At 40.2% G+C, this 23,335-nt stretch overlaps 1 protein-coding gene across 1 annotated transcript in view; it reads left to right on the forward strand.

Annotated features, from left to right (window-relative positions):
* Positions 1-11,036: 11,036 nt before the first annotated feature.
* The window catches only part of inpp4b (inositol polyphosphate-4-phosphatase type II B), a gene marked incomplete at its 5' end in the record, with an annotated part of 91,569 nt that continues 79,270 nt past the window's right edge, over positions 11,037-23,335 (forward strand). The window contains 3 exons of the mRNA XM_083936813.1: positions 11,037-11,040; positions 11,980-12,119; positions 16,837-16,916. Of these exons, the coding sequence (XP_083792939.1) occupies positions 11,037-11,040; positions 11,980-12,119; positions 16,837-16,916 (224 nt within the window). The remainder of the gene's footprint in view (positions 11,041-11,979; positions 12,120-16,836; positions 16,917-23,335) is intronic.

The raw sequence follows: 23,335 nt of genomic DNA on the forward strand, positions 1-23,335 counted from the left end.
ATAGAGACTGCAGGGATTGAATGCAGCCTTCCATAGACTAAAAATATTCTCTATACTGTAAGACAGGTTGAGAAATGAAGGGTTATGCAACAATTCAAGAAGTAAGTGGGGCTGATTTAGCTCCAGGTTAAAGATGTTTGTGTGTGCTTGATAAGTGTTTCTGTCAAAGCCTTCATCAGCAGGCTGGTTGAACTGCAAACCTACACTGACCTTCAAAAACTTGTAAAATAAATTGTGAAAAGTTAGCAGAGGTGTGACTCCTGCCAATCACAGCAAAGACGATTGAGCTCCATGGATGGTGACAGATTTGACGTTTGTCAATCATGACGATGGCAAGTGAGCCACACAGATGGGGACAATTCCTAACAGTGGGAACTCGAGAGGTGACTTGTGGCTGAGTGTGGGTCTGTTTGTGAGAAACTCTTTCAGCGTCCAGCTATAGTATGATGTGTAGGAACACCCTCACTGTCGCCGGGGTGCTGCAGTCTCAGAGATTATGAGGTGATATACTGTACACAGAAGTTCCAATTTTGCCGCTCTCACTTTCCTTCCGACTGGCCATAAATTATGCTCATTTATGTGCATTTAATTTCACATTCCACCAAGACGGGCAACAAAGAATGCTTTTGATGGATTGCACAATTATTGTGAACCTCCAGTTGCATCCTCAAATCCTGGAAGTGCCTTTCTTTTATCTGCCCTGTACGCATCAGGCATCACACAGTGTCTTTTTGAAATCCTCTTTCATAAATTGTCCTTGATTTAAACGTCTATTTTGAATTGAAAAGCCCTGTGCTTTGACAGCCTTGCTAATTATTCACTTGATTACTGAGCCTCTAATTTAGTTTTTAACACTGCTCCTATTACTGTCGCCAATGGCTTCAGCACTTCATGCCCCATTACAAGTAAAAGTGGAAGGATAAAACCTCAGGCAAGACAGGAGAGAGCAACCTTGTATGATAATTGGTGAAGCTTTCTCTTTGGCAGAAGAAAGGCACCTCTATATGAGAAGTGCTGGAGCTACATTGAAGCAACTGGAAAATACTGTTCATGGGTTAGTAGAGGTCAGTTGCATGGAAAATGCATGGGTGGTATGCCAATATTAAACTCTGTCTTGTTTGTGAACACAGTCTACAAATCAAGCTCATCATTAAAGACACTGTGGCAGCTTTTAATATTATGGATTCGGTATATATCCTTTATGGCAAGCCTCCAAAACCTGAATGGGATTTGCCTTTCATAAAACAGATAAATTTGACATAGTAATGAATTAAAGTGCTTCTTCAACATGAAGAATTAGATAGATAGGGACAGATTCCCTTCAAAGCTTTGAAAGCACTGCTCTGTCTGCCTTTTCTTATTAAAATGAAAACCCAGTTAACTTTAGCACACTTGTAAAAGTGTTGGAGCCAGACAGATGACGGTTGAGGGGGAATAAATCCCTGACCCCAGAGAATAGAAAGTTAAAACACTTTAAAACATGTTTATTGACAACTGAGCACCCCCCTCTGCCACGTCAGGTTAACAGTACAAATGTCTCACATGGCATCTGAAAAGCCCCATGGACAGGCTGTTAGCAGAGTAGCATGTCACGCTGAAACAATGCCTTATTTCAGGCTCTTTCCAATGTGTGAGCTTCTGAAGTGCTTTCTTGCAGTAATGATGTCATTTTCATTGGCTGACAATACTTCAAACTCCTGTTTACTGTTTTAAGGAAGGCACCAGATAATTACTTTGTCCCCAAATCCCCTCCCCTGCCACCCCAACCAACTGTGTTGACACAAACTTCAATAAAGTGGCTCATTGCACCAATGAAAATGTAAAACTGTTGGAAAAAGGTTTTGTTGTGAGGATGTAATCATTTGTTAAAATAGTTGGAATAGTGCACACTTGTTAAAAGCAACCAACTAAATCTAGGTAGAGAAGCTAATTACTGAAAAAACTGCTGAGCTGATGTCTGGTGCTGTTGCCACGAGGAAACACCCTTTCTTTCCAGGGTAAAGCCACAAGTTAACACAAGTGAAGTCCCCAGTAAAACAGTCTATACACAAGTTTTACAAGGACGCCTCACGAGAGACGTTTAATTAACTGTCAATTAATTAAGTGTATTTTCATTAGTATTTACAGAAGTGCATTTTGTAACACTGTAAAAGAGACATTTACAGATGTCTTCGCTACAGCACACAAACAGATATAAACATCTTTAAAGGAAACAAAAAGGAGAAAAAAAGTACCAATGTTAGTGTAAAGCATTCAGAAAATATGGAATACTTCAACGTCCTGGGAAATATATTTAGTCATTGTCTTGCCTGGAGTTAGACGAGAAGATTGATACCACTCTCCTATCTGACTGTTCAATATGAAGCTGGAACCAGCAGACGTTATACTTAGCATGAAGACTGGAAACCAAAGTAAACGACCAGCCTGGCTCCCTCCAAAGGTGGCTAAATCTGCCTGAAGTTCACACATTAATATGTTATGTCTCCTTTGTTTAACCAGCACACAAAAAAGTGCAAAACCAACACATTGCATTGTTTATGCTTATCTAACAGGCTGCTGGCTCTAGGTTCATATTCATTATAAAGACATGAGATTGATATCAATTTTCTCATGTATCTCTCAGCAAGAAAATAAATATGTTTATTCCCAATATTTCAAACTAGTCCTTTAAAGAAATAACTACATTTATGTAGATTAAAACTTTGTATTTGTTTTTAGTAGGAAAAAGCTGACATTCCATTAACATCAGCAATACACCACAATGCAGTTAACTGTAAAAACTTTCTTGTAACAAATAAATGGAAACAGAAACTGCTAACGCTTGATTTTTCTCAAGGCCATCGAATAGAAAAGGTTATGGACATCTGCAATACACTATTGGGGCTGTATCGCAAATAATCTATTGCTGTGAATGTAACGCACAGTATGTTCTTTCCCCCATGCAGCTGACATGCATATGAATGGAGAATTTCAAATTACTATATCAAGCAACAGGTAACCACTTGATGCTGAAGTGCACCTTCTCAGGAAACCTCCTTTTTGTCATAACCTTTCCCAAACGCTTCCCTGTATAATCCTACTCCAATCTCCTCAAGGTGGGATTTGTCTGGATCAATTTCATAATGCATTATTCATTTGAGAATTTAATCAAATATCTCCTCCACCAATCAGCCTAACCCTTACCTCTCCTAACCCTCCCCCGCCTCTCTACCCATCATATCAGTGATTGTTAGTGTCACCCGCAGTAACAGATTATCAGACAAATGAATTACTGGGTCACAGGTGAATTAGACGCTTGGCTGACTGTAATCTTTTTTTTACTCTGGCAAAAGTAGCTAAGTGTAAGTTCGTTTTTTTTTTGAGAGAGGGGGAGAGGAAAAGTGCTTGAGAAAATCCCCTTTCTGCCTGGCTTCCCGTGGGTTTCTGCAGTGTAATGGTTTCCTTTGAGAGGCACTGGTGGAAAGTGCTGATGCTTGTTGGCTGTGTGTGTGTGTGTGTGTGTGTGTGTAAAGGCAGCTATTTTCCATGGCTAACTGAGCCACTGATGAGCTTGCCAGCCAGGCCAGGGTCTTGTACAGTGACTGAGTTTTTGTGTGTCTGCACATGCACGTGTAAGCCTGTGGGCAAATAGCCTTCATAATCCTCTGTGTGGGTGTTAGCGTACTGTATAATCATGCTGGGTGCAATTAAAACCCTACAGTTGGTCAATTGAAATGGCTGTAATACAGCATTTTATGACAGTAGCTTTCCCTGTCTGTTTGTGCAGCACTGAGTATAAACACTAAAGTCTTCTTCCAGACACATATGTAGAACTACTGTGCTGTGATTATTATTTAGTTTAACATGTGTTTCCAACATAAAAAAAAAATTGGGGCTGGAAGCACATCTACTCTTTTTCCTTCATTGAAAATTCTGGATCTGACCTTGTGCCCCGCCCAACAATGCTGCTTGCACTAGGTTGACTGGTGAAAGAACAGTGAGGGTCAAGATTGCTGATTTTGGTGCACAACAGAGTCACAGGATGCCATTTGTGACTCTAGTCGAAATCGGCTAGTAGCAGAAGTATCAGAGTAAGTGTAGTGTAGTTTGCCTCTTTTGTTTATGTAGTTTGTTAGCTTGTAAATGGCAGTGGCGGAAACATACACATCTGCTATTTGACAGCAATTTGCATGTTTGCATCTCAGATTTCAGAGAACTGCACGGACATCTTCCCCTTCAGTAGAGGAATGTGAAAACACCTCTATAGTGACAAACTTTGCACAGATACAAGTCAGTATAGTCAAGGTCAAAAATTATGAGGCAAAATAAACATAAGAAAAACACAGTTTTGAATGGCGGGGATCTTTCAAGTACAGTATATCACCACTTGCACACCAGTCTGCCTTCTCACTTTGTTGATGGTGATAATGGCACATTGCTTTTCTCCTCCTCCCCTTACCCAGGGGGCCTGAAAAGTAAGTGAGCGCAGGGCAGGAGGGTTCTTGTCGCTGCTTTGTTGTTTCATTCTGTTAGCGCAGATGGAATTATATGATAATCAGAAATCAGCCAACATTGTTTCCCCCTCTGCACACCCAGAGAGGTTGGGAAGCCTTTAAACATCTCAAAGAGGCATTTTTTTCCCTCCCCAGGAAATACAAATATATTTGTTTTTATCTCTTTTTTTTGTTGAAGAATCTTATGTACTATTCATGAGTGTACACAAAAAGACCCAAAAACACTGAATCTATTCATCTGCTATCATAGCCACCAAGGACAAATTCTACTTTCACATAAGCAACATATTTAGTTCAAAAGGCTCTTTTGTTGATGCTGTTCCACATCAACTTGCAAATATGTCATTTAGGCAACTAATATGGCTGTGGTGTGCTGAGGAACAAAAATAGCCAATGGCTGTTGTGTATATCCCACTGTTTCTTTCATTGTGTTGTTTACTAAGTCAAGGTGGTGCGGGCCGTTTGAAATCGCCGCATCTGTGTGGACTTATTTTACTGTGTCACACGGAAAAGGCAGTAGGGCTTGTTCAGAAACTCCTACACAGTAAGTGTGAGTGTGCTTTTAAAGCTTTTAAGCTACAGCTTGAGGCTCACCTCTTGTACCATGAGTGACATGAACACTCACAGTTGATACTGGGTAGCAGAGATGGGAGTTGTGGCTCCAACAAGTCATCTCCGTGCCATGTATTTGTTCTGTTCAGTCACTGAACCAGTTGACTGCAATCAGCACAGCTCTACAGCCAGGGCGATGAGCCAATTAGTAAATGCACCTGGTTCAGTGACTGAGCAGAACAAATACATGGCATGGAGATGACCTGTTGAAGCCACAATTCCCATCTCTGCGGCGTAGTGTGTTTTTATGTTTTTGCCGTCTTTATCACTGTACACATAATATCAAAGATACGACACACTGGGAAACATGCACCCATAAGCAAACATGTGACTTTCATTATTTTCCAACCCATGTGTATGCTATGTGGTGTTCATCTTTGGTGAAGTTAGCTAGTACTAAAGAACTACCTACTGGCAATAAATTACAGGAAGAACTGTCCACCCACACAGAGCGTTGACCTCCATCTGCTCAAAAAATATTGCATTAAATCCACATTATGGTGTTTGAATCTGGCATGGATAAATGCTGCTAGGTACAGTGTGTGTTTCCTCAGGGCAGATCGCTGAGCATGCGCTTCGGCATGTATGTTCAGCGAGGATGCAAGTCATTGAGGAGCTGCATCTCTAGATATGACAGGGCATCAATCCCTGTCTGTCAGCCTGTCTAAGCTGTTAACCACCTCTGGGTTGCACCATTGATCTCCATAATTGTCTCCAACTCTTCAAAGGGAGCTGAGAGTTGGTTTGATCCGAGCTGTTTACTTTCACAACCCCTATAGCCCTGCTCTCTGTAGAAGAGAGCTCTCAACCACTTCAGGCATGAGCTAGCATATTATAGTACTATTACGGTGTGTGTGTGTGTGTGTGTGTGTGTGTGTGTGTGTGTGTGTGTGTGTGTGTGTGTGTGTGTGTGTGTGTGTGTGTGTGTGTGTGTGTGTGTGTGTGTGTGTGTGTGTGTGTGTGTGTGTGTGTGAGTGTGTGTGTGTGTAAGACAACAAAAGCGAGGTGTAGAGAGAGACCCAGCATAGCCTGTAGCCTTACAGGCCTGGGGGTGAGCTAGCAGCTTCTTGATGTTACATAAGGGCAGGGAATTGCAACCTGCTCATTATCTATCCATTCCATGTCATGAAACTTAATCAGAACCCTATGTTGCCTGCTGTGTACAAAATTAAAGGCTACATTCATCTATTGTTTGTCTGAGAAATGTTGCCACAGACACCAAAAGCTTCGATGTGACAAACAGGAAGTTCAGCCTAACATGTTTTGTGGTTGATAAAATGATAAAGTGCATCCTTTCTCCACAATGCGTGCAACTTCTTTCCGACGCTGCATTTGTGGGCCTCAACTCGTACCAGAGTCAAAGAAGGGGAAGCTGTTAACCACAGCCTCAACCCGGTCGAGCTGATAGCAGCTCGGAATGAGTAGCTGATAATAAACACTTGCATATTGTAAGCGTATGATCGTATGGATCTTCGCTGCTGACAGAGACGAAAAGGGTCTATCAAAATGTAGCTCTATCAAGGCAGCTTTATGTTTGCCACGCTGCAATTTCAATATAGTACTCAAGTCAGTAGAGGGGATTTGAATGGGACTGTAAAGGCTCTGGACCTGCCACTGTACCAAGTCATGTTTACAGACTGTGTGTGAAGGAGCCTTGATTTTTATCACCTATCCTGCAGTGGGGTTAGCCATTAAAGTTTATGGACCAAAGCTGAGAGTGTGAGGGAAGGCAACACTGGTGTTCCTTCCACTGTGCTTCCAGTGTGCCAAGGGCAGGCTTCACTTGCCATAAGTTGATATTATTCTTCTCTTACCTGCAGCTTATTTTTGTGAAATAGCTTGACATAGACATAGTTTTTCTATGTAATGTTATTGGCGCACATTCTTATCATTTCTGATGCCCTGTGAAGAAGTTGGACGCTTCTGTCAGAAAACCTTGGTCCCCTGATGGTTTGCCGAGCATCAAAAGGATGCAGCAAATGTGATTAAATAAGACAGAGCAAGGATAGAGGGAGAAAACTAATGGAGTGGTAGGAAGAGCTTTTTGTTTGGGGGCAAGCATTGACAAGCTGAAGAATGTATGTTTGAGCATGTATGAACACTTAGCAGGTATTGCTGTTTTTTCCTCCTCTGTTTGCGTGACCGAATCACAGTTACTCTGGAACCCTAAACTGCTTTGTGCGAAGAGGGATATTAATTTGTTCCCTGGTTCTGCAACGTAAGATTGCTCTATAGATCTCTTCAGTGACTGAAGGTGAAGGAATCCCAAAAGAAGTTTCCTGTCTCTCAGCAGTCAGCTTTCAGTGAGTATTTACTTTTCAGTCCAGTCTCCTTTGAGTGGTTATGAAGTCTAAGTTAGGTACATAAAATATCGTCATGGTTCCTATAGTTTAAGCACAAAAAGTGTCTCTTTTATTTGTGTGTTTATTTGTTTTATGTGTTTGAGAAGCAGGATATATCACATTACACAACAATGTATTTTCAGCACACTGAACCTATTCAACTCCCAATGACAGCCACGTGCAGCACTGAGAGAAAGCTCCCACTGATTCAGATATTTGAACTCTCACATACAGCTCCTCCAGAAAATGTCTAGAAAAGTTCAGGGATGCAGTGCATGTGTGAAATGGACTTCTGGTAAAAAATAACAGAATAAAAAAGAAACTGGTAAAGTAATTCAGTGCAAAGCTTAATTCAGAGACTTTATATTCAGTGCAACACAAACAATGACGGTATAATAGACTGGGATAAGGATTGAGTTTATTGTAGCCCATATTTCAGCCCAGCGAGCTGTGTCCCCCAAACAGCGGACTAATTAAACTACCACATGCATTAAGTATTGACAGAACTGCAGCATTGTATGTAGATACAATGGTGCACAACTTTTGGCATCACTCCGATAGTAAAATATCGATTCAGTCCTTCATAATGCCATGATAATGTATCCATTCATGTTCTTCATAATTTACTTTAGGCATGGATTTTTCTTAAACCCTCCATGTGTTCTCATGGTAATTTACACTTGTGTGATTCCAGTGAGATAAGATTCCAGTGAGATAAGAATTGTCACTGAATTATGTGAGCACAGAAGTTAAGTCACGGAAAGCTATGCTAATTAAGAGCCCACTTCCATGAATTTACAGTAATATGTATAGAGTATAAAAAGATTAAAGTTTAGCTTTCTTTTCATCAAAACCAGACCCAGGAGGCATTCATCTCTCTAGTCTCGTTTCAGTTTCGTGTTTGCATGAGTCACACTTTTTGTTTTACTTTTGGTGCGTTTGGTGCCTTTGATACATTTAAAAAGTTATTCATAAAAGCGGACAAAAATAGTACAAACGATTAATAAGGCATGTAATGGCACAAAAACACAGGGGAACACATCAAAGTATTTTGTATCTAAGTACAAATCAGTGTTATTACACTCAGATAAGCCTCGCATTACTTGGAGCACACACTATCCGCCTCAGGACTATGCTTTCCTGACAAAGGTCAGACTGGAACAATTAAAAAATACCATATCAACGGATTATATACAAGGGACCACTACATCGAAACTCATAAGCAGCACCTGCCGTATTGGCCTAGATACAAGACAAACCTGATTGTAAGATGATTTTCCAAGATCTGAGACTTTTTTAAAGATATAAAACCCGTCAGAAACGTAAGGTGCAAAGGTCTGTGGTTGACCCTTAAATGGGATCAAGAGCGACATTTTACTGAATTAGTTTCCATTTTCATAATACCAGTGGGTGCTATATGTGCAGAACACAGGTGTGCTGCTAATGTAAAGATGTAAAGCATACGACTTGCATGACTAGCTTAGTCAAAATACCTCAACAAAAATGATGGCCTCAAAACAGAAAAGCGTAGGTACAAAGACAACAAGAATGAAATGAGCAGAGACGCAACGGCCAAATTTCTGTCCCTAACAAAGTAAAGGTAAAGCTGCGTTTTCGCTAATACACTTTCGGTATAGTACCTTTAGAACCGTCCGTGACCTGTATGAACATGTACCCAACGGTACTCTTTAATGTAGGGGAGGGTTATTACCAGATGGTAAGAGCCGTGGACAATCATGCCCTGAGGAACGAGCTGAAAAGCCTTTTCATTTCCCACTGCTCTATCCAGCCCTTGCTGTATTTCCTCTTCACCGACGAAGTAGAGGAACATCTGCACCAATCGCAGACTGCAGTTTCTACCTCCACATTTTAGTATGGGATCAGTGTGCTACTGTAGGTACCTCAACCAGAAGTGTAACAAAAAACAGGACGTAATAGAACAGTTCTATTAGTACCAGCCACAAATTTTGACGATTGAAACACAAAAACAACTGTTCTAACGTGTAACAAACTGAACTGAACCACACTGCTTGGTGGAAACAAGGCTCAAGACATTGCCTTGTTGGTATTAGAGTTCAGGCTGGGTGCGGGTGAGGCTGGAGTGGGTGGACTAGTCCCCTTGTCTATAATTCCTAATGGGTGGCCGGGTCCAAGGAGAAACCTGTGGTAAGCTGTGGCTTGTAAAAGTGAAAAAACACACTATAAACATACTTAAAGTAACTTGCTAGCCTTGCAAAATTAAAGCTACAAACAAACCATAATGCAATAACCTTTTATATTACCACCTCCACTTTATATATAAAATACTTTATAGAGACAATGAGACAATTCGGATGTCCCTTTCATGTAAGCTATTATGCATTGAAGAAATAGATGGTGAAGGGCAAAAAGGGGGCTGAGCTCAGGTCTGCCTACATCTCTGTCTGGCTGCAGACATTTTCTTTTTGCTTTTTAACAGATCAAGAGCAAGGGAATGAGGTCAAGGTAGAGAACCATGAAACAAATAAGTCAGGGAAGAAAGGGAGGACAATGTTGACGGTAGACAGCTAAGAATGAGAACATCAGCTCACCCAGGGAAAACACAGCCGCCTGCTTTTGTCCGAGCCTGTCTGAGTTTAGGGGTGACCGGTTGTCTAGGATCCCTTGTTGCCTTCAGTGGGAAATTCTCAGCTGCCAGTGGCATTTTTGCTATGATCTTTACATGGACTAACACATGCACTACCAACAGATTCATATAAGGTCCATGAATAATGTGTGTGCGTGTGCTTGTGCAGTGGTGATAGTCTTCAACCAGCTGTGAGGGCTTAAAAGATAGGAATTAAAAAATACTTTTTCCCTGCATTAGGTGACTTTTGCTCCCCATGTTGAATGTATATAACCAATCCCTGCAACTCTGTGTGCTTTTCAGGAACTTACAGATTGAATGCTCTAAAATATGTCAAACATCTTGAACTTCAAAGTAGGGCATTAAAAAACAAAGCCCATTTTCAACGCTCTTGGTTTATATTTTAAACAAGCTTTGATCCAGGATTTTCTATGTTGTTGTTCGATATTACTTTCCGTTCCCATGAGATTTAAACAAATTCCTATTAGATGCAGATTTTTAGATTAGGAGGGAACACTAAAAAAAGGCCCCAGAACACATCAGTTATCACTGACAAAAAAATATGCAGTAACCAACTAAAGTTTATTTGGCAACTGCAGGGTTGCACAAAAATACTGTATTCAGATTAAGCAGTTTGTTAGACTTGGAGGCATTGTGGGTAATCTTCTGGAGTTCATGTGCTATCTGACTGTGGCTTCCACTTGGCACCCAAAAGATCATCGATCCTCATGGTAATGAAGAACGCTTTTAATCCAGTGTTTCAACCCACACTCCCCAATTTCACGGCATATAAAGAAAGGTTGTATTTGTACATTAGAGTTTGTGTGTGCTTACAAATGTCAGATGTCTGGGCGGGTGTGCATGTGTGCTTAATTGTTTGTGTGTGTCTCATTGTGTTTGCTTGTGTACCTGCTCGGGGTGATAAGGGCCAGTGTTAGAGGGTGTCCTTTGTTAGGCCAGAATTACTCATCCCCCTGTGTCATCATGGGTAAATTAAACCCTGCTTAATCTGAGGTTCGAGCCGAGATAGTTAAAACCTAGGCTTGGTGTCACTGTTGTTGCTGTGTGGGTTTGTTCGTCATTGTCTCAATGTCTCAAAATGGATGGATGGATTTATTCTTTTTCTTAGAGCCAGCTGCATGTATGACAATGTGAAGAGTGTTTCAATAAGCCTCTTGTGTGATCCTCAAGTATGTCAGCGTGTGTTTTAAAGTGTTTATCTGTGTGGTACACAAGCACACACTCCTACACAACACATATACCTTGCACCTTGTGGTCGGAATTCATGTTAATTCAAGTAGCCATAACAAGTGTTTGTTTTCCTGTTGGCCATCTGAGTCATAGGCTGCAACTGAGGTGTGACACACAACTCTGTATCTGTCTTCCACTCTGTCTCTCATTCTTTGTCTCTCTTTCTCTATATTCTAGTATATCTTCCTCCCTTTTCTGTGTTGCTATCTTGGTTCTGTACCCATTAATTGTCTGTCTTCCTTCCTTTCTGTCTCTTCCTCTTCTGTGTTGTTCCACCCTCCTCCTTCTTACCCCTCTCCACCTCAGCTGCTTGTATTTGTCGACTCCCTCCCCTCTTGTGGCTCCCTCCTCCTCCTCTCTCTCTCTCTCTCTCTCTCTCTCTTGTTCTTTCTCTCTCTCTCCCTCTCTCTCTGTCTCTCTTGCTGGTCTCGCTTACTGTCAAGTCAGCCACAGCAGCAACAGCGGTAACGCCAGCAGCTCACTCTAGCCAGTTCTCAGTCACAGCGGAGGCTGCAGTGCGCGTTTGTGTGTGTGTTTTATGTGTTAGCTTGTTTACGATGTATCTATCAGCCAGTGTGCCTGCTTCTCTTTAAAGACTGAATATAACATATGGAGTTACTCTTAACTGACGACTGGAGGAAGATATGTAGGAAGAATCGTCCTGGAGATCATTAAGAGGAAGAAAGAAGACATAACATCTCTTTTCCTCTCTTTCGCTTCTTTATTTCAGTCTCAGTCTCCCTCTCCTCATTTCTACCTCCTTTCTCACTGTTTTACTCGCTTTGTGCTGCTGCTAGGATTGTGTGCAACATAACTGTAAGTGGACATCCTTGTATGTGTGTTTTTGTGTGTGTGTGTGTGTGTGTGTGTGTGTGTGTGTGTGTATGTGTGTGTGTGTGTGTGTGTGTGTGTGTGTTGGCGGGGGGTTATATTAACTGTGTGTGTGTGTGTGATCTCACACCATGTCAATTTCAACTCAATGTGGTCATAATTTTTGCCTGAGTGCACACACTTGCATGTAAGTATAAATGGCATGTCATGACATCTCTTATGACTTAATTAGGCCAATTTGTAAAGCTCTATTTGCAGTGAAGGAGCAGTGTATTCATGTCGACAATACTGACCTCCATGGTATAAATCTGTTCATATTCATAAATGTTTGCCAGATGTGTTTTATTCAGCAAGTGCCAAAACTGTCACCGCTGTCATTTGTATAAAATGTCATTTGCTGGAGTAGCATGTGAACGAATGTCCTATCCTCCAGGTGTTCTCGGCAGTCTGTGTGTGTTAGGGGGAGTGAGAGACAGATAGGGAGAGAGGGTATGATTGAGAGAGAGTTAGTGCGTGTCTATGTGTGTGTGTCACTCTGTCACCCAGGGCGTGGAGAAAATCAATAGATCTTCACTTGAGTTGGACCGTTTACCTCTGCCAAGTGATGGACAGACACTGTGGCCTACACAGATCCACAGACAAGTGTTCAGGATTGACTTTAGACACAAGTGTCTTTCTTTTTTTGGTCACAATCTTTTATCCGTATGCCCATTTGTCCTCGAGCACTTTTGTGTTTGGTAAGGTAGGAGTATTTATCTCTGAGGTTGTGTGAAATGTCTCGAGGTCTCCCTTTTTTGAAAGCTAGTGAACATGATCATTGATCAAAGTTTCTCTTGTAGCGTACAACCGACATGGCCAATAGAACCAATCGAGGGAATGAGGAAGAGCGGGCGAAAAAGATGGATAGAAAAAAGAGAGAGCCGGAGCATGTGAGAAGGGAACAGAGCGAGACCATCATAATCAATCCTCCATGATCCTAGAAGAGCATCATTTGTCTTCTTTTCTCACTCCACTCCTCCTCTTGCCCCCATCTTTCTCTCATTTTCTGTGGCACAGCCACTTTGATCTTGCATAAGAGGACGGTCTCCAGAGCTTCATTACTTTTAAAGCCTTCATCGTGAGGGGCCATAAAAAGATGCTAAGGAATGGATTTCTAAGACCATTTACCAGACGTTCTGTACCGGCTTGCGAGTAATGGCTACATAGGGATATAATGTTCCTCCATGGTGTGTAATGGCCTTCTGTGCCTTGTACTCTGGGTTATCAGGGCAAACTACGATTGGCTATGATACGTCATTGCTGAATGATATAACGTTCATATCAAAGGCTGACTGCTGGGGATCTAAACTCTGTTCAATTCAATAAGGACATCGCACTATGCAATGCTTAGGGCTGTGTCTCTTTCTTGGAAAATTTAAGCTGCTTAAGCTGTGTTTCAATATTGTGTATTGTGTTTTTTATTCATAGGACTCAGGATTCATAGACTATTGACTGACCTTGTGTTTTGGTGTCTTCCCCTATCTGTGTGCGTGCATGCATGCAAGTCTCTGTGTTTGCCTACTTGTGAGTGGGCCGGGGCAGGAGTTTAGGGCAGTGTTTGGCTCTAAGCACGTGGGGCATTCGCACAGGGTAGCAGGAAAATGCTCAGGGAAGAAATGATTGAAAGAAAAGGTCAGTAGACAGGATGCCCTTTTTCCTATCTGATACAGGAATTGCAGAGAGACTAAAAAAAGAGAGAAAAGGAGCAGTGTAGTGGTTGGAAGAGGGAGGAACCAAGATTAAATGTGAAAGTGAAGACAAACAATAGAAGAAAAGACAGAAAAAAGGTGAACAAAAGGGACCTGCTTGGACAATTAATTCAAAAAAGTGATGCATAATTATTTCACCCAGAAACATTTTCTGATCTCATAAATTAAAAATCAATGAGTAACATCTTTATAATGGGTAATACAACAGCCACTGACCTGTGAGCTTTGCTGTGTTTAGCGGACGCTCATCATTCATGCCCTCTTTACCACAGTTGCAGCATGGACGTATCTGTATGACACTGTTACATGTCCTTTGTGATGGTTTTTACAGTAACTCACTGTAGTGATGCACCGATACAACGTTTTCTCTGAGGATGTAAGTATGTGATGTAGGAATGCGCTGATTCAGTACTGATATGGGATATCGGGCTGATACTGACTCAAATAGTTGGATCGGGTATTGTGACAATGAGGCTGATATATTCAATTCAAATCTATGTTTATATTCAATTCAAATCTATGTTTATACATACTTTATACAATAAATACTATCATTTTAAGTTTTGATACATTTTTTGCTGCATTTAAAATGTTTACACATGAATTGTAATTGCTATCAAACAAAGTTGCTGGTGCGTGATTAATTATTTTAATAATAAATAAGAATTCAGTAAATTTAATTCTTTGTATTAATTTGTTAAGTTTAGTTCACAATGTTAGGAACATTAGGATGTACAGTGCTGGGATAAAGCCTGAGACGGGGTGGACTTAAGGCATTCTCCACTATCTATTTGGCCAGAACACCGTCGCAAACAACTCTAAGTGTGAAGTCAGACCATACTGCAGCGCTGACACAGCACTGTGGAGAGAGGTTTGGCTATATCGGGTCTGAAAAGTTGGACTGATGAATATCAGTGTTCTCATCAGAACTAGAGTCTTTTTTATGTAAGGTGACATGAGGTCAGGGACCGCTGTGACGCTGTAAAATTAGTTGGTGGCCTTCTGTGACTGAATAAATTCAACTAAAGCAGAGTCGCTTCCTTTTATATTGATAGTGACAAGGATTTTTTAAAATATGTTGATAAATTGACAAGTCAAAAGTAAATTGGCTACTATTCTGATAATCAAGTAATTGCCTACCTCATCTTTTGGCTTTAGCTTTTCAAATAAATAGTTTTGCACTAAGCTGAATTTAGTTGGGTTTGTACTGCATTGCCTGATAAAACAAAGGATTTTAAGATGTTGAGCTCTGGGAAGTTATAATGGACATAGACAAAACTTTGGATCGATGAAGTGAGAAAATGGTCTGCAGATTAATCAATAGTGAAAACTTATTACTTGCAGCCCTAGTTCTGACTATCGGGGAAGATACTGATCTGGCATATCGAGTCAGTCCATCACATTTTCACGGGCTGACTTGCGCTCTGTTTTGTGTGTGGAGAGTAAAGATATATCGAGTGTCTGGAAGCTTTCTGGTGTTTGCTTATAATACCTGAAACTCATTTGCATCCATTTCAACAAAAAACACAATCCTGTTTTTGTCTTCAGAGGCAAGGTACAGCCTTTGACAGGTATCTGAAGCAAAAGACAGGGGCATTTCATGGTCTCTTGTTTCGTATTGTCGTGTAAAAAACTCTTAATTTGATGGATGGTCTATGAATGATACTGTAGCACCTCAGTATCTCAGAGAAGAGTATACACAGGCAGCAACTATTTTAATTAAGATCTTTTTAAAAAACACTTTAAAAAAAACTCTGTATGATGAAATATGTAAAATCACCTTTGTACCTGTTGTTAATTAACGACTGTGGTTTAGCTTTGCCTGTGTCCTTGGCACTGTCTTAGCCCCCCTCTCCTGCAGCACAAGCCAGCATGTTAATGGTGTTACTTGCAGGTGCAGGACTTTTCTCTACGTGTGTGTGCATACATGTGCATGCATCTGGACATGCCTGTGTGTGTGTGTGTGTGTGTGTGTGTGTGTGTGTGTGTGTGTGTGTGTGTGTGTGTGTGTGTGTGTGTGTGTGTGTGTGTGTGTGTGTGTGTGTGTGTGTGTGTGTGTGTGTGTGTGTGTGTGTGTGTGTGTGTGTGTGTGTTTTCTTTGAATGTAGATCATCTCTCTTCGTTATTGATGGGCTCGTCCCCTATCTCTCCCTCCGTGACCCAGTTCTTATGTGCTGACACCTCCTGTTCACATCATGCCTGCAGCAAACACATGTTGTCAGAGCAGTGAGAAAAGAGAGAAAGGGGGTAAAAGACAGACAGGAAAGAAGAGGAGATTGTGTGTCCCTGTGCCTCGTGTCAAAAAGATCCCACACTCTTGCTTATTTAGATCACAGGGCTCAAAATAGATTCTGACACTTACCTGTTTCTTACACTTCTATGATAACCTCAAAAGAGTTTTTCAGTAGCCTCTTTTTTTATTGTTTTACCTTTTAAAGGGCACATACCATGAAAAACTCACTTTTTCAGTGCTTGTGCACATACATTTGGGTATCTGAAGTGCCTACCAACCCACAAACAGTGAATTAAGATAACCCACTCTTTTGTGGGCTGCCTGGATCAGAAAATATGAGTTTCAACAAGGCATTGAGATTTGACTCCTCTTCCTATGTCACTTGCAGGCTAATTAGAATAAACTGCCCTCCTATCTGAATTTCTCCATACTCAGCTTGAGAACTGCTTTGGCAACTTTTTTAGGAGTAAGGCTTAAAGAGACAGGTGCTAAAATGAAGCATTTCAGAGAGAGGGTGAACACAGGTATATTTAGACACACAGTATAAGAATAAAGTTTTTTGTTTATTAAAGTATGGAAACATGTTTAAGTAAAAACCCAGAATGCAAGTTGGAACCAGAAAGTGAGCATGGTATGTCTCCTTTAACTTTTAACTTGCTGGTGAATTTCTTTCTCCTGTGTTAACCTATTGTGTTTCTCTCTTCTCTGTCTGGTTCTACAGAGCAGCTTCCTGGGTAGTGCCACATTTTCAGTAGGTGATCTGCTGAGGGCCAAAGATGAACGACTGACCTTGGATCTTAGGTAAGTGCATAATTCTGTCATATTTTGTTCGCTGTACAATGCTCTAAGTGCTCCTCCAGGCTAAATAAAATCCAGACTTAACTGTCCAGAGATTATGCTTCTTTACACAAGAACCAACTTTAACATCAAACTGAGATGAGTTGGGAAAAGAAACCTGCTCACAGATGTTGCAACAGCAACTTTAGTAATGTTGTAGTAGCTGCCGGAGTTGTTTGTATCAGAGATGTTGTGTTAGTGTGTGGGAATACAGTACTCTGATCTTCTTTTTGCTTTTTTTCTGGTGGGAATAAGCAAGGTCGTAAAATGAATGGAATGAAAATATGTGTCCTGTTTGAAAGGTGGGCCAAACACATTTATTTTTCAAGGACATTTTAAAATGTTTAGGATTCACATGGACTCACACACTGACTTTAGAGTAATATATCAAGACAAACATTTATAAATTTTTGATCTCCATTTACGCATGCTGTAATAGGTCAGCAGTTTGTATGTGCCCTCTGCTCTTAGTCATGAAAGCTAAAGTATGATTAACAGCCTAGGAGGGAAAAATAAGAATGGAAAGTTTGAGTTTTATATTTAGAGCTGATATGTATCGTAGAGCTCTTAAAGACAGAAGTATAATATAATAATCATTCAATTTCCCACAAAGAAGATTGGCTGTTTGTAGGATGCACTGGCATGTCCTGAACATGATTAATGGTTTGTCCTTCTTATGAAGTGCTTGACATGATTACTAAGAAGTATAATTCATGTCTATAAAGAAATGACTAAAAAGGCTTGACAAGCATGAAATGGTATGTCTATGTTGCTGGTAGATTGGCTTATTTATATATGATTGACTGCCAAAACAATGTCAAGTGCAATTCACGCATTGCTTGAAAATAGGTTTATCTTATCTTGTCTTGATCATAAAATCCTTGACTACACAAAGAACACAGTGCGATCACATACTTGACTCATATTAATTTATAAAAACTAATTTCCGATATAACCAAAGATAACAGCAAAAGTACATTTTGTGATCTTGTTTTTGATGAGCTAAATTGGTTTACCATTTCAACTTGTTGCAGTGATGTGCTGATGGCCCTGTGACATCACTGTTGGCTGTGGTTACAGGTGCAGCACATCAAACACTAAAAGCAGGGTGGCGATAGCGGATATAAAGCTATATGATATACATTATTAATAATCAATACAGCATGTGACGCCAGTGAGCGTCAGTGATTAAATCAGTTTGATTGTGTTGTTTTCTATTGGAATGTCCTAACTGACCGCGGCCCGCGAGCAACACATCGCTACAGAGCCCGAATGGCAAAATAGACACAAGGGGCTGTGCTAATTTCATTCCACAGCAACCAGCAGTTAATCGTCTTATGAGCGCAGACATCAGCCGATGTCGATTATCTCAAAATATCATAAATCGGCCTGTTGGTCTATTACTATCCACACCCATCAACAATGTTGGGTGTGGTCAGAAGTGATTGAGGGCAGTGAAACAGACACTGCTTTTATTTTGGTTACTCTTTAAACTAATGCTATAGCTAACTGCTTGCTGTTGTTAATCTTTTTTACTACTTCTGCTGTTAAATGGTTCACTGCCACCATTGTATTTTAAGTTGATTCATAAAATGTCAACAACACTGCATTCAGAAGCATATTTAATCATATAGCATGTAGTCAGAGTGCAGGGATAAATTGTCCTGTCCTGTGTTATCGAACTAAATGTACCTTTTTCCTTCACACTCATAGTTGTGTCGAAAAATATTCCCCTTTGGCAGTCCTCTCTTTCTTTTCCTTTTTCTACTCCCTTTTGTTATGCTCTTAATTTTCTGTAGGTGATCCCATGTCATTCGGCATAATTGTATCCCCCCCCACCCCACCCCACTCCCACTCCCTCTGTGTGTTTGCACATTTGTGTGTTTGCATATATACTTTCATGCAGGTCTCAGTGTTGAACAGCAGAGACTTGTCATTTTACCTCCCTGTAGTCACACTGCACTGTTGTTTCTGGCTCATTGTGTTCTTCGGTAGTGTGTTTTCTATTCCTTATGATAACATAAAGTCTTCCCATGATACTCACAATGCTGCCACGATGCTTTTCAATAGCAAGAAGGAAAAAAAAATCAGTTTTTGAAAATGTCAACAGCTTGCTTTAGTATTCAGGGGTTGCTTGACATAGCTCTCTCCGCCTACACATACTGTACTGTACTGACGGCTTAATGTTCAGCAACATTCTCTTTGATTCCCAACCTCCCAAGATTAAACAGAAGGGTCATGAAGTGAAGAAAAAAAAACATACTTATGCCACACGAATCATATTGACTTTTTCAGACTTTAATCTGCTTTAATCTTTGCTTTTTTCTCCTTCTTGTTAATAAATGGTTTATTTGACCTCCTCAGGCTTTTGAATTATTAATTTAAAAACCGTAGTGAACGGGTTGGAGGCTAATTCAATCGGAGTTTGTAATTGCTTCCTTAGCTTGAACTTTTTCCATCTGTCAGTCTTTAGGCATTTGATTCTGTGAGTTAATACTGTGTGTTTAATGTGCTTTAATATTTGCATGTATGTTGTTTGAAACTGTATTGCTGTTGGCCAGGGCTCCCTTTAAAAAGACTTACCTGGATAAATCAAGGCTTAACAGTAATTTAAAAAAAAAAAAAAATTATTCAGTTAAAACAAGGGCAAGGCAACCACTGATGTGGAAGTTTTTGATGGGTCTTAATCTGCTTTAGGGTTAATTAAAAACTAACCATGCTAACTGTGTAAACAAAGTCAGTTTTTCAAATAGAATGAGTACATACGAAAAGCACATTACATTACTCTGTAGTGGAACTAACTGATGCTTGTTAAACAACAATAGATAATTCAAGCTTGATAGGTTAAAACTTGAAGTGTACTAAATCATGACAGGTGACATGTTTGGAATCTTCTGTACAGAAACAGACACACACAAAGTTATTATGGTCTTAAGAGCTATTGCTGGTGTTGGAGCTCAAATGTGTTACACTGCACAATCAGTGATGCATGTGTAAACATACAGACACACAGAGGAAACTGACATTGGCATGATATGCTGTTTGCTTTGTGTTTCATGCAGTGAGAAAACCTTTCAAAGATGAGCAGCTTTCCGTGAGCATGTATGATTCATTCTTGGCTGTTTGACCTTTGGACGAGACTGTGATTCACAGTTCAAATTAGTTCTGCTGGCCAAGCAGCTCTGATGCTGCAGCACAGACATGGACAGGACTGAAAATCGGTTAAGGAAAACATGCTTCATTTTAATACAATGTTCTAATCCCCACCCAGTTAGTCGTGGCAGTACATTGGTTAATTTGAGTTTACTTCTCTCAGCAGAGGGAAAGAGGGACTGCTTTTTATCTCCCGAAGGCAAGGATTGATTTCCTTCAGTGAATCTCAAAACCAATATGACTTTGACCAACTTCTCTTCATAAGCTCTAGATTTACATTTGGTGCTGAGCATATGTAGAGAAGAAATTGGTATTTGACCAGCGCCAGTGTGTGTATGTGACTTTTTGCCTTTGCTTTGGCCCTTCAGTAAAGTTCACTCAGGGCTTAGCTCATTCCTTATTCCCATGAATTCTGTCTGCATTTCTGCTCCTTTCTCAGGTCTCACGCTCAATTTAATGTGTGGCTGACTGGATGTTAGTCAGGGGTTGTTTTTGTTTCCTGTAAGGCACGGCCCGTTTGATTTGGGTCACTTTATTTGAAGGTTCCTGACAGTGTCGTGTTGAATGAGCGGGAATGGTGGATACATGGACTCCCTTTTGATGATCGGTCTTTTTCGTAGGCACCATAAGCCCTTGAATCTATCATGAGAAAATATTTCCTTCCTGCAGCTCACACTCAAATAAAAAGAACACCAAGGGGCTCACACTCACCAGCATACAAACAGAAGCAGCGCAAACACACATGCCTATTTACAACGCAGACACAAATGTACAACAGCACACAAGTCTAGCTGGAGAATTGAGTTGTTCTTTGAAGTCTGGACCTTTTATTAATTAAAGAGCAGGAAAGTGATTTAAAGGGAATTATTGATGACTTGTTTGGTCAGCACACAATGTCAGCTCAGGTTTGCCTGATGATAATTCTGTAATTCTGCAAAATCACAAAACTATATTATAAAGGGCTTATTTAAAGGCTGCTGTCTCTTTGAATACATTAGTAATGATGAAAGTTGGAAGCTGTGCGCTGATTGAGATTAAACATCCGAACATAAGGTAAATACTCAACACTGAATTTATCAAAGGAAATAATCCAGCAGCAAGATCACTTTGTTGTCTGAGGTCAAGTATTAGATAACTCCCATGATATTGAGAATATGTATCTGTATGCAGGTGTGTGGCTATGCCTGTGAGGCTCAATGTGTGTATTTGTGTTTTGAAGATACTTGTATCAGAGCAGCATGTCCTCAGTGTTGTCCTATTTTGGGTTATGCCTCTGAGAACTGGGTTGTAACATGAGAGTGGCATCATATCCGGTGTTTTATAATTTGTCTATTTCAATGTATGTTTGTGTGTTTCCTGTAATATTTCTACGCTGGACTAAGAGCTCCAGGACAAGCTTTATCTTTTGTAAGATTATTTATTTCATAGAACAACTGAAGGTTAATAGGAAATGGAGGGGGTTACATGCAGGTCAGAGCTGAACCCAGGGTGCCCACTCATCAGGTAAGCAATAGGTGCCCCATATTGACATATCATAAAAACACAAACAACCAGCACAAAATAACAACAGATTAAATGGATGATAGACCTATGCACAAACAAAATTAATATAATTCTCTTAAACACAAATTAAGACTTAAATGTTTGAAAAGATGTAGAATAAAGTAAATGATTATTTTAATCTTATGTCGTCCCTGTTACTCATGAATTCATTTCCAAATTAAATAATTATCATATACATAACTTCAGTAAAAGATACCCATATACAACATGCATACAAACATAAAGTGCATGCATACATACATTTGATCAGCAAATACATTAAGGTGAAGTTGTTTCTGTCCACATGATGAGTTTCCAGTGTTTACTCTTATTTTTGCTCTGTTTTGGGATCCACTGACTCCTGAGAAAAACATGTCTATTTAACTGCTATGTTAACCAACTAGTTGCTAAAGTTGTCTATCTGCTGTTTGGTGCTGGTAGTGTATAGTGGATTTAACATAATTTTTTTCTAAAAACAGCTGCCTGGTTTAGCTTGAAACAGGGTTGATGAGTGCAGTGAGACAAAAAAAAAGGCAAAACCAAAGCAAGCTGAAAGATGCTAAAGCGCTCAGAAGAGCTGAGAGGAACGGATATTATCTGTGAGGTTGTCACTACGGCAACTCCTTTTTTTTACATTACTCATACTTGCTTTAAGCTCCTGAATTTGTGTTTTAATAATTAAATATATAGTATTTATATCTGTAATTATCACGGTTAACCCTCCTACACACCAAATATTCTGTCGCATGCTGCAGCACTGTTACCTGCACAGAGCTTATAGTAAATCACTCTCTGCTTGTGTGTTATATGGACTTGGACTGCTTGCCTGATTCCCCTGTGGCCATTACTCACACAGAGTGAAGGAGCTACTGTGACACAGAATTGCTTCCATATCTTGGCCAATGATGCATCACATAGCTATACTAAATCAGGGATGTTTATTAAAAATGCAATAACTAATCACAATCATAATTGTGTTCTAAATTGTCTGCTGGTTGCAAACATAGATGCAAACAGTACATAATCTGTCGTATTTAATGTAGCGCCATTCTGACTAATGGTCTTTGGGTTTGCATCTAAAAATATAGCCATTTATATCAATGAAACAAGCGATTTAAATTGTTTGCTGTTTATCTTTGGTTTATTCATGAATTGTTATTTGTTCATGATTTTGTTGCATTTCAGCTTAAACTCAAGCGAGAAAACCGTTTGCATACATTTACAAGTTTTTATCCTGCCGCTCTGCAAGCTCTGTAGACATTTCTTTGTGCTGAATAACTCTAGAAAGGTTGTACCTGCTTTTACCTCCAGTATAGAGTTTGGCTTGCCTTGCAGGCACAAATATTTCTAAATCTAGCGTAGTTTAAATGTGGACCCGGGACAAGCAACACAACCACTGTTCTACAGGAGCAGGAAGGATGTCAGCACTGCAAAGGTCTCTCAATAATGCATGTTATGTATACACATGGGAGGATAAAGTATTATCTCCTAAAAGAGAGGTGGGCCTCCTTCACCCCAACACCGAAGAAAGAAGTGTTGTCTAAATGGGACTATGGGTAATGTGAATTACCCAGGCGCACATAAAGAATATAAAGTATAAGCATGTGTTTGCCAAATTAGTGATACACACTTTTTTACATTGCTATTCTAGCCCTGCAGAGAGCTTTGCGTTCATTCTCTTGCCCTTG

Source organism: Echiichthys vipera, assembly GCF_963691815.1.
Source record: "Echiichthys vipera genome assembly, chromosome: 2".
Lineage (NCBI taxonomy): Eukaryota > Metazoa > Chordata > Actinopteri > Perciformes > Trachinidae > Echiichthys > Echiichthys vipera.